Source organism: Medicago sativa, chromosome 3 (assembly GCF_051527215.1).
Source record: "Medicago sativa cultivar Bolivia chromosome 3, Bolivia_mono, whole genome shotgun sequence".
Taxonomy (NCBI): Eukaryota; Viridiplantae; Streptophyta; class Magnoliopsida; order Fabales; family Fabaceae; genus Medicago; species Medicago sativa.
The window spans coordinates 75,660,175-75,672,831 of NC_140751.1; the positions used below are offsets into that span (position 1 = coordinate 75,660,175).

At 32.9% G+C, this 12,657-nt stretch overlaps 2 protein-coding genes across 6 annotated transcripts; one reads left to right on the forward strand and one right to left on the reverse strand.

The window, feature by feature from the left end:
- Window positions 1-4,415: 4,415 nt before the first annotated feature.
- On the forward strand, window positions 4,416-6,530 carry AZG2 (Xanthine/uracil permease family protein). Its single transcript, XM_085753908.1, has one exon. It carries the CDS (start codon window positions 4,641-4,643, stop codon window positions 6,255-6,257), a length of 1,617 nt encoding a protein of 538 aa, XP_085610034.1. The 5' UTR covers window positions 4,416-4,640; the 3' UTR covers window positions 6,258-6,530.
- A 632-nt stretch (window positions 6,531-7,162) lies between these two features.
- LOC146940233 (B3 domain-containing protein Os01g0905400-like) lies at window positions 7,163-11,863 on the reverse strand. 5 transcript variants are annotated; one of them, XM_085753910.1, is made up of 14 exons: window positions 11,489-11,863; window positions 10,410-11,004; window positions 10,106-10,231; window positions 9,892-10,017; window positions 9,736-9,804; window positions 9,384-9,488; window positions 9,001-9,204; window positions 8,795-8,857; window positions 8,601-8,672; window positions 8,413-8,498; window positions 8,163-8,220; window positions 8,004-8,075; window positions 7,839-7,921; window positions 7,163-7,537 (listed from the first exon to the last, which is right to left on the reverse strand). In XM_085753910.1, exons 1-14 carry the CDS (start codon window positions 11,627-11,629, stop codon window positions 7,301-7,303), a joined length of 2,037 nt encoding a protein of 678 aa, XP_085610036.1. In that variant the 5' UTR covers window positions 11,630-11,863; the 3' UTR covers window positions 7,163-7,300. The 5 variants fall into 5 exon arrangements, with proteins under 5 accessions (XP_085610036.1, XP_085610035.1, XP_085610037.1 ...); XM_085753909.1 differs by having other exon boundaries at window positions 8,004-8,087; window positions 11,489-11,857; XM_085753911.1 differs by lacking the exon at window positions 9,892-10,017 and having other exon boundaries at window positions 8,004-8,087; window positions 11,489-11,857.
- Window positions 11,864-12,657: the final 794 nt, after the last annotated feature.

Consider the following 12,657-nt stretch of genomic DNA (forward strand, 5'->3'; position numbering starts at 1 on the left):
AATATCACAAGTAACGAGAAAGGAGGACAGCTTTTGAACAAAAATTACATAATCAATCAGAAGGAAAATATTATTGCTCTTAAACTATACATCTGAATTGATAATTGTACTAGTAACTTAAAATATTTGTGTCTTTTTCTAATATGTTTTCATACATATTAGATCCGGATGCAGTTTTCCATTTTTTTTTTTTATGTGAGAAAAGTAGGGTAAGAGATTGGTGAGATATTCAAATACAATATGTCTTTTTACCACTGGATCAAACCCTTGAAGTTAATAATTTTTGCATTTTAATTATGTGCAATATCACTCATGTATATTCATTAGAAAATATCACTCACAATTATATATTAATTATAAAATACATGTATACAAATATATTTCACATGTATTAAAAGCATATTTCTTTTTATTATCATGCATAATGTATTTTTATCTGGAATTATTCTCTTTATATCTTTTTTTGGTCAGAATTTGAAATTATTCTCTTATAAGAAACAAATATCATAGACTTGGTTAGGCTAATTAATGATCAAAGCATCTACTAAGCTACACTTAGTTCATTTTTAGTGGCTAGTTGTTGATATTAATCTTCTTAATAGGCCTTAATTTTGCATGAACATACTATAAGTCTTTGTATAAGAAGACTAGTCTCCCTTTTTGGTTGTAACCCTCCGATTTTGAGGACAAATCAATTATAATAATTTAAAGTTCAATTGAAGAGTAAGTGAAGTATAACCAATATTTATTTGAGTTAGGATTCAAACTCAACACTGCGGATTTATTCATTCTTAGATAAAATCCATTAACCTTTTAAGTTCTACCACTTGGTTGATACTCATATAAGTATTATAAAAAAAATAGTCATACAAGATTTACCCATACCGTTTTATTTCCGTTTTTTGCAATGCGGTTTGCTACTTTGTATTTGTTATTTTCTCTTTTAGGTACATCTTGTGTGTAAACGTTTTTTTTAATAAATTTATCTTTTGACTTCTTAAAAAACAAATCTATATAGATTTCTACTATTGTTATACTACTCGAGTGAATAACTTTATTTTAACGAGAAGGAGTGAACAACGTTATGAAGGAGACTACTATACTACTAAACTGACGATAAAGAGTGAATAACATTTGAAGCATCTGTTTGTCTATTTTACCAACAACATACAATCTAACACACACATTCTTATTAATTAAAATGTATATGGATATGATCAAATCATCTGTATCCCACATAAAATTTGTGAGACTCATGAATTATCACCACTATTTTTTTTAGAACATCAAAAGTAAAATTTATTAGACAATAATGAGAGAAGTACAAGTAGCACTCAACCCAATAGTCCTAAATAAGTACAAGGGTACTTGACCCATCCAAATAACCACCCCCTAAGTTACATATTAAGACATAGGAGATGATTCAAACCCAACCCCCCTCCCCCTTTCCTAATAATAAACCACCTCCAAGATGTTAATTGAATCTCATCTACAATTTGTTCCACCTCCGGAGACTTTGAGGAAATGACGATCTCATATCTCGCTTCCCAAATCCTTCATAATGTCGCATGTCAAATTAGTGTTAGCCCTTTCATGTGATTCTTATTTGGAGAAGAGCTAGAAAGGTAGTCAAGAAGGGTGGCTACCAATAAAAGATAGTGTGTTAGAGAGTATGTTGTTGATATTATTTATAATTAAATTCAAACCGGAGTCGGCTCAAAAGTAAGGCGACTAAATCCCTCGACTTAGATCCACCGACAAAAAAAATCATTAAATTTTATAAACAAAATGCCATTGTGTGTGGTAAAAGATTTACAATATTTTTTTTGTGTGTGGTAAAAGATTTACAGTATTTTTTTTTGTAGTGGCCGGGATTCGAACCCCAGACCTTGCATAAATTATGCATTGTCCTTACCCACTGAGCTAAGATTACGGGGACAAAAGATTTACAATAAAGATTTACAAGGTAGTGGCCGGGATTCGAACCCCAGACCTTGCATATAAAGATTTACAAGGTAGTGGCCGGGATTCGAACCCCAGACCTTGCATAAATTATGCATTGTCCTTACCCACTGAGCTAAGATTACGGGGACAAAAGATTTACAATAAAGATTTACAATATATTAAAACTGTATCAGACCTCACTGTTCAAAGTTTTTTTTTGTGGTGACCGGGATTCGAACCCCAGACCTTGCATAAATTATGCATTGTCCTTACCAACTGACTAAGCTTACGGGGACAAAAGATTTACAATATATTAAAACTGTATCAGACTTCACTGTTCAAAATTATTAAAACTTTTTTTTAGTTAGAAAATGAATTTGTCAAGCTAAACTTAAGTTTAAGTGCCCGTGATTTAATTAGCTTAACTCACTTGCAGTCCTAGTCATTTCTAATAGTGCTTTCAGAAAGATAGGAACACTTGAGTAGTGTTACACCCTTTAATAACTTTATCCTAGACGCATATTTTACAAAATTGATCTTCTCCATGGTTTTTTATGAAAATTCGAAACCATTATAAGTGTAGTTAAAGTGCGTCGTGATTAACCTCTGATTTTTATTGAATAATAATAACGTTGATCTAAATGACAAAATATATATTGTAATAAAAAATGGCTATATATATGGATTTTTGGGGTAATTATTGCTTAAAAATCAAAAAAAAAATTGGATAAGCATAATCATATTTTATTATTAAAACAATAGTTTCAATTTGCTTCACAATTTTTAAAATAAGTTTAAAGAGATATATACACACAAGATTCCCACACGCCGACTGCAAAAAAGAAATATTATTTGATCTCTTATAGATTTTGATTTTGGATTTTTCAAGCTAACTTGTTGTCTTGCCTTGGTTTACTGCTTTGTAATGAATATTCTGTCATATTTCATGCTTTAAAAAATTATGTGATATTAATTTTAAATCATTATTGTGTACCATACATACACAGCACTAAATACTATAATATTTATAGACCAAATAGAATGTGGATATATTTCTGTTAGGATTCTTGCAATCAAATCTTATATAAGTCATTTGCTATTGTTTTCATTTTACATTTTCTTTCTTTTTTTACTATCATCAATTAATTTGTTAATGAACTTTTATTATCTCAAAATTATAAAATATATATAAAAAAGACTTCTAAAATAAGTATCATCGTACGAGACAAACATCATTTGCTCTCTTGTACGACTCACTTGTGCATCACATGGGTGCATTATTTAGTAACAATAAATCATAAACAAATTCCATTCAAAAAGAAATAAGTCGTAAACAAATGGCTAATGCTAACATGTGCCGCATCCTAAAAAATTTAAAATAGAAATAATTATCTTGAAAATTGTGCATTCAACTTTATTCAACATTTTAAAGTCAAAATTTTGTTGTTTTTTATGGTAAGCTTTTAATTTTGGATTCTTTAACTTGTACTCTTAGGACACAATATAGCAAAACCCTAAACAAATTGATCAAAATTTCAAAATTAAAAACTGATTGCATCATGTTTTCAATGATGCCTTCATAACCATGTATTTATCGTGGTCTTCCATGTGACATATATCAATTATTGATGAATACATTATTAGTCGATAATGCATATTAATAACTAATCCAAACATTTGATAAAAAAAAAAAAAAAAACTAATCCAAACAACATCTTCAATAAAAGTGAATACAAGTGTCATACAAGGTTTCAAAGTTAATCATTGGAGAAACTTGATGTAACAAAGTGGGTAGCATAAAGATTGCTTAAATATCGTAAATAAGAGATACGATAACATCAAAATTTTAATCAATTAATTTTTTTGTTTGAGACAACATTAACTAGAAATAAAAAAAAATGTATAAGTATTATGTGGGTATTATTTGTGGGACTGCCCGTTAATAGTGTATGAAATTCAAAACGATGAGCTCTTTAAAAATCAACCATTGCAGAAGATGCTCTAAGTGTATTATATGTACAAAATAATAATGTTAAAATCGAATGTTTGATTTCCACACAAACAAATTAACATTACATGTTAACAAGAATAGGAGTGGTCAATGTAATAAACGATAAAAATTATTTTCATATAGCCAAATAAGCATGGATATCATCTAGGATCGTAAAAGAAACTAAAAGATGATAATATGAACGTGGTCAAATAAGAAGAAAAAATAAATAAACATTACACCATATCAGACCAGAATCAACGAACAAAGAATGTGAATAAATAGCACTCTAGAAAACTTTGACTGCTACTTAAGGTTAAATTATAAATATGTTTTTTTAAGGAAATTAATAAATATATTTTTATTATTTAATTAATACAAAAGCAAGTACTAGTGCTAGTTGGTGATATCTCTCTCTCTCTGAGTGAGTGTAACAACAGAACAAAACCATATAAATAAGTAGCCATGTAGTGAGGTAGGCAAGGCATATTCACCAACCTTTTTCATTTTCAAACCTTCCAATTCCACTCTCTTCTTTCTTCTTAGTATATTCACTTACTCCCACTATTTCCATTGTTCTCTATTCTACTCATAAAAACATCTTCAATATCACTTCATTCCTTCTCCTTCATTTACCAAATACCTTATCATATATCATATAGTTATATATCATTCTCATCACACTCCACATAATTAATATAGAAGTATGGGAGGAGGGAAAGCATGTGGTGTATTTTCAAGGCTAAAAAACACATGGACTCAAATGGAAAAATCCATAAACAACGCCGTTACAAACAGCTTCATAGGATCCTACTTCAAGTTACAACAAAGAAAAACATGCTTCACTAAAGAACTACGCGCCGCAACTGCCACTTTTCTAACCATGGCTTACATCATAACCGTCAACGCAACCATCCTAACCGCCTCAGGCGGAACCTGCTCCGTTGCAGACTGTTCGCCTACTGCAACACCAGATTGCACACTGAAGCCTAATGCTGGATATGAAGCTTGTCTAGCCAAAACAAAAAATGACTTGGTGGTTGCAACTTCTGTAACTGCTATGGTTTCTTCTGTTGCAATGGGATTTTTAGCTAACCTTCCTTTAGGTCTTGCTCCAGGTATGGGGCCCAATGCTTATTTAGCTTTTAACCTTGTTGGTTATCATGGAAGTGGCTCAATCTCATATCAAACTTCAATGGCTATTGTTTTGGTTGAAGGTTGTGCTTTTCTTTTAGCTTCTGCTTTTGGTTTAAGAGGTAAGCTTGCTAAGCTTATACCAAAATCTATTAGGCTTGCATGTGCTGCTGGTATTGGGCTTTTTATTGCTTTTGTGGGCCTTCAAGTTAACCAAGGTGTTGGGCTTATTGGGCCTGATCCGGCTAATTTGGTTACGATGACGGCCTGTAAAAGTATCGACCCAGAAACTGGGGCTTGCTTGGGTGGTAAGTTGCAAAGCCCAAAGTTCTGGCTTGGAGCTTTTGGTTTTCTTATCACAAGCTACGGTTTAATGAAGAATGTTAAAGGTAGTATGATTTATGGTATTCTCTTTGTGACATTTGTGTCTTGGTTTAGACACACTGAGGTTACTTATTTTCCTGATACACCACTTGGTGATGGGAATTTTAGTTATTTCAAACAAATTGTTGATTTTCATAAGATTGAATCAACTGCATGGGTTTTTAACTTTGGTGATTTTAATAAAAGGGAAGTTTGGGAGGCATTGGCTACTTTGTTTTATGTTGATGTAATTGCTATGACTGGTATAATGTATACTATGGCTGAGATTGGTGAGTTTGTGGATGAAAAAGGAAACTTTGAAGGTGAATATATGGCATATATTGTTGATGCAGCTGGTACTATTGTAGGGTCAGCTTTAGGTGTTACAACAACTGCAACATTTGTGGAATCATCAGCTGGGATGAGAGAGGGTGGTAGGACAGGATTAACGGCTGTGATCATTGGATTGTATTTCTTTTTGTCATTGTTTTTCACCCCTTTGTTGTCAAGTGTTCCTCCATGGGCTATAGGTCCTTCACTGGTGATGGTTGGGGTAATGATGATGAAAGTTGTGAAGGATATTGATTGGACTAATATAAAAGAAGCAGTTCCTGCTTTTGCTATAATGATTTTAATGCCTCTAACTTATTCCATAGCAAATGGTATTGTTGCTGGTATTGGTCTTTATGTTGCTCTTAGTCTTTTTGACTATGCTGCAAGCATCATAAATTGGTTGGGGAAAATGAGGAGAAGGATGATCAAGGAGCATAACCAAGTGTCGGCCACTGCAACAACAGGTGTTGACTCAATGGTGGAAATCATTTGAAATGCTATGGTTGGTTTGGTTGTCAATTTTTGACTTTTAGGGTATTGGTAAGATCTTCTTGCCTGTAGATTTTTGCTGCTAAATGTATAGGCTACTAGTTATAAGACCTATGCAGACACAAGATAAATTGCATTGACAGTATTAGTAGTAGCAGTGATGGTGGTTTTGTATATTTAATTATGCTGTAGTGAACATTGTTGTTATGCTGTGTACCTCCAAAGTTGTTGCTAGTTATTATAGGTTTATAATGGCAGCTTATTTGATCTCTAAAAACAATTCAAAGACTGTATCACCCAAAAATATAATTACTACCTTGTATAAAATAGTGTTATTTATTCAAAGGATAAAATACCTTATAAAAAATAGGCTTAATAGCAGTTTTAGCCCCCTGTGTTTCATGAAGTTGCGATTTTGGCCCCCTGACTAAATAAAATACAAAACCGCCCTCTAAATATTGACTTTTTTTGCAGTTTTGACCCATAAGCAAATTTTGACCAAGTCAAAGCTGACGTGGACGCCACGTGTGTATTTTTTTATTTTTAAAAAATATTTTTTTTAATTATAAAAATAAAATAAATACACATGTGCATTGACTTGGTCAAAATTGACATGGGGGCCAAAACTGCAAAAAAAAGAAATCAATACTTATGGGGCGGTTTTGTATTTTATTTAGTTAGGGGGCCAAAATCGCAACTTCTTGAAATATAGGGGTCAAAACTGCTATTAAGCCTAAAAAATAATGTTAGTGTTCTGAATTATGTTATAATATTTCAGAAACACAAAAATAGAGACCAAGTAAAAAGTAGCATCTTATAATTGTCTCTATTCAATGGCAGACAAGCACCACAAGGAAATCTGTGGATGTTGACATGAAAAATGATCTTCAATTGAAAACAAAACCAAAATAATGATAGGATAATAACAAGATTAATATAATTTAAGGACAGTGCTCAGGTTTTCGTTGATACAAAACTATTATAGTACACACGGCAGATAGGTAGCAAAAGAACACCTAAACATTGCAGCACATGACTCTACTAACATCACTTGTGGTGAATATCTACAGCAACAATAGATTTAGACTTGTCCTCAACCCGAAAATCACACGCATCACCTGATTTAATATTATTTGCTATTCGAAAATCTGACCATCCACTTGTCAACGAAGTTTGTTCAAGGCAAAGGACCGGCCACAATCTCTCCAGTGCATCCTTAAGTATCACCACCATCCTCTTTGAACGTAATCCAGCGCGAGATAGTGGCAAGCATTCTGACAATGTCTGCAGTACGTGCAAGTTCAAATGGTCAAAACGGATATAGATAGAAGAATGAGCAACCACAGGTCATTTAAAATTACAACCTAAATGAGTAGTGATAAATTTTAGCATTCAATCAAGATGGAGAATGACAAGCTTTCAAAATAGAAAGGAAAAACAAAATAAAGTGCTGGGCTAGATACAACCATAAACCCTGCTCCTACAATCCCAGTTTATAAGGTAAAACCATTTAATAGCATAAATAAAGTACAAAACAATAACAATGTATATAACACAAGCGCATATAGGTATGTTAATTTCATACAAGATAATTGTTATCAGCGAGCACCACAGAGCTCACAGTTTCATCTTCAATATACTCTTTCTTAATAATAATCTCTGGCGGCCCTGCAATCAAACATGTTAATGTAAGCGCATACAATTGCATGAAGCCACATGTAATAATAATGATAAACACAGAGAAAAATACCTGTTGCATTCAAATTTTCATTGCAAATGAACAAATTGGGAGTCATTTCCATTGGCATTTTCTTCTTTTCACCTGAAATTATAACTGAGATGATTACTTCGGGTGAATCAAGAAGCTCTTCTGACCAAAAAAAAAAATATGTGGACCAAAAAGACGCACCAATGTGACTTTGATCATCTGAGAGATTGGAAATTTCATTGAACCTCTGTTTGGTGTTCTGAAAACCACAAATATCAATATGCAAAACATGTTAACAACTTATCATTTGATCAGATGGAAAATAACAAGCATTCAAAAATCATTGAACTAGCTCTACGCATTTGCAACCATAATCTTGCTACCAAAAACCTAGTTTGTGAGGCAAAATCAAATAGGGACGGTTAATTTCATAGTCATTATGAATGAACACCTCACAGGAGATAGTGGCTGCAGTTTCAAAGTGACTTTTAATATCTTGATTAAACTCTCCCTTAATAACATTTGGCTTTGGCAACTCTGCAATCGAACAGAGTTATCCGTGAGACAGAATCCAGTAATCTAATGTGGATAAATGCAAGCAGCCACAAACAATGACAGTGAGAAACATATAAGAAATACCTGGTTCATTCAATTTATCATTGACACCGTGCATTTCAGAAGTCATGTTCATAGGCACTTCATTTATTCCATCTGAAATCATGATAATTTATTGATTACTTCAGGAAAATCACTCCACTGAAACTGAAATATATATATATATATATATATATATATATATATATACATACATACATATAACTCAAAAGCCTCACCAATGTGCATTCGTGCATCCATATCATTTGTCATCTCATTGAGCAACTCTTCAGATATCGCCCCTGTAGGAAATCATAACAAATTATAAGAAAATAAACCAAGAAGCCTAGAGCCCTATATTAGTGGCTGAAACAAACCAAGTTGCACAAAATTAATCCGAGTCATTAACAAAAAGAACAAGAAGCTATTATGTGAATTGTTATACCGAAGCCTTCAGAAAACTGGCACTCTTGAATTTCCTCTTTGAACATGATGGATCTGCCCTCTTTATTTTCTTCAAGTTTCAAAGTAGAAGTCTTGTCATATGTGTTTTTTTCTGATTCACCAAGAAAAATATTTTTTCGAAAACTTTCAAGTTCAAATGCATCTGAGTCATGATTTACTTTGGATATAGCCGCCTGATCACTTCCTAAAAATGGGCCAATGTAATGAAAATAATAAAATACCAATTTTAGGAAATCTTCACACGTAATACAAGAAATAAACCCGAAGCTCTACAAGTGTTTGAAACAAACAAAGTTGTGAAATATTTATCTAATCCCTTTACAAAACAAAATCAAAGTTATTGTTATTCTTTAATTATAGTACCTAAGCTCATCGCAACCTGGCACTCCTGAACTTCTCCATTGGAAATAATCGATCTGTTCTCGTTATTATCTTGATTTAACTCCCCCTTAACAACCTTTGGCCGCTCTGCAATTGAACAAATTCACCCGTGAGACAGAATCCGATAATATAACTGCGGACCAATGGATGCAGCCACAAACAATGGTAGCGAGAAACTTAAAAGTAAACATATGCTGCATGCAATTTATCATTGAAGCTGTCAATTTTGGGAATCATTTTCATAGGCACTTCCTTCATTTTGCATGAAATCATAATGGTTGATTGATTACTTCAAGAGAATCAAGTGGCTCTGTGGATAAATATATAGACGCACCAATGTGAATTTGAGGATTTAGGAGATTTCTGATCTCATTGCACCTCTCTTCAGCCGCCGGATCACTTCCTAAAATGAGCCAATGTAATGAAATAATTAACAAAATGATGATCCGTCAACAAAATGAACAAGAATCTATTTTGTTAAATCAAGTACCTAAGCCTTCAGCAAACAGATCCTTATTGGACATAATGGATTCTCCCTCTTTGCTTCTTCCAGAAGTTTCAAGTTCACATGCAAATGAAACATGTTTTCCTTTGAATATTGCTGCTTGATCACTTCCTAAAAATGAGCCAATGTAATGAAATAATTAACAAAATGATGATCCGTCAACAAAATGAACAAGAAGCTATTTTGTTAAATGAAGTACCTAAGCCTTCAGCAAACAGGTCCTTATTGGACATAATGGATTCTCCCTCTTTGCTTCTTCCAGAAGTTTCAAGTTCACATGCAAATGAAACATGTTTTCCTTTGAATTTCGCTGCTTGATCACTTCCTAAAAATGAGCAATGAAATGTAAATAATAAAAAACCAACTGTAGGAAATCATCACACGTGTTACAAGAAATAAACCATAATGCCTGAAACCCTACAAGTATAAACAACCAAGTTAAGAAATATTTATCTTATCCCATTACAAAACAAAAAACAAAGTTATTGTGTAAATTATGGTACCAAAACTCTCGGTGACTTGGCTATCTTGAACTTGACACCAATTTTTTTTTCTTTCCAACGATTTAGAAGCGTATGAGGTATCCCCTGAGCCCAACACTTCTTCAAACATAGGATCATTGTTAAAAACAGATGCATCATTTAGATCTACATGGTTTCTTATGTAACACATGTCTTCTAATGTGCGCAAAGATTTCACCCTTCTATCTACATTACCATCTTCTGAAACAACTTCTACGCTATTTGGTGTTCCACCTACATCAACCCCCATATGCATTGGCACGTCAAGTGAGCCACTGCTGCATCTACTTCTCTTTTTCCTCTTTCTTTTTTCAGAAAAATCAACCCTTTCACACATAGACTTATCATAGATCTTGACATCAAAGCTATACTTGTTAGTGCAATTGAATACCAGAAAATATCCTTTTTCAAGCTTGTGAGCCGATGAGAAAACATCCCATCCTTCCTTAAAAGCAAAAGAACCATCAGCTTTTGATACTGTTACAGCCCATCTCTTACCGGTTGAGGTTGAATCCTCGAGATAGATTTTCTTACCAACCAACAATGACATGGTAGGATTTAACTTAGGAGGAAGATCCTGCAGTTTAAAAAAAATGTTAAAAATATGCAGCATCATAATTCATGGTCAATGCAAAGACAAAAACAGATTCACATTTCACAAACATGAAGCAAAACACAGCAAAAATAAAATGAATGAATATAATATACATATCAACCTTAACAAAATAAATATTCGCTTTAATCACAGTACTAAAAAAAAATGCAAGAGCAACATAACCAAACCATGTGAACAGTTTGGTATCAAGTTAGGTTTGTGAAAATCACAGTGAACCACCATGATTTTACTTTGCATCTTTTACAAGATCTGTAACAGGTATGCACTTCTTAACATTTTGGTTGCATAGTGCAACCATTTGAATGGAACTTTAGGTCCTGCTTTGCATATTTAGCCATTAAATCAAAATCAAGTGGCAGCATGTAATGTACAATGAAGTGAAATCAAGACTGAGCAAGTTAGAAATGAAAAGGAAAGTAAAATGTTGAGGAAGATGTTGAAATACCAAAATTTTGAAATCGCTTTGATGATACATAAGCCTGCAGAAAGAGTTGGGCGAGGTTGATGTTGGTAGTTGAAAGTGATGAAAGAATCTACAGTGGTGAGTACAAGAACTACACACTTGTACTTGTTGATTGCGAACCATTGCACTGTTCTTCTTCTCTCTCAGTGCTCTGAATGGAAGAATGAAAAGGAAAACCCTAGGTTGGAGAAAGTTGAAGTGTTTGTTGAAGCGGTGGGAGGCAGGAAAACCACGTTTAGAGAAAAGCTCCAGTGTCTTCCAAATATCACGGCAATATTTGCATCGAAACGCGGGAATTGGTGATTCAACGCTACACCAAACATACTAATAACCTTTTTCTGATTTTGGTACAAGAATGTTCAATATAGCTTCACAAGTTGAATATAAAAATGTTGATACGTCGTACATATTTTATTTATGGGCTAGAGCCCCGGGATACTGGTTAAGGAAACAAATATAGTAATGTTTGTATTGATAGTTGTGTAGTCAATGAATTAAAAGCTTAAAAAATGTTTTTTTATTTAAAATTTCTTCTTTTAGCTTCCTTAACCCGTGCTCCGAAGCACCGGTTAACATGACCCTTTATTTATTGTGTTTGGAGTTGTGAGTGACTTTCAGAGATTGGTTTCTTGGTTTGCACGTTTTATGACAGAAAGGCTGTATTCTAGGCTATGACGCATAGGTTCACTTCACTGTTTTGTCTGATCACTGTTGTGACGTTTATAAAAAAGTATAGATTTGTGTCTGGCCGGATAAGACAACACGGCAAAATAGATAATATTTGGAATAGTAATTATTTGGGTTTGTTATCTTGTGTTTTAAGGCACAAGTTAAAAAATCTAAAAAAAAATTTATAGAAAAGAACAAAAGTTTGACTTTGGAAAGTTTAATAAAGTGTGTGTTTGGTTCAGCTTTGAATATAATTGATTCTGACAGAATTGATTCTGACAGAATTGATTCTGAGAGAATTGATTTATGTTTGGATACAATTATGTAGAATTTATTAAACAAACTGATTTATGTTTGGATACAATTATGTAAATTGCTTTTGAATGTATAATTACTAAAATAGACATAGCTAAAGGAGAATTGATAAAGGGCAATAAAGGAAAATAATAGGTTGTAATAATAAAATATAAAATTTACTGTTT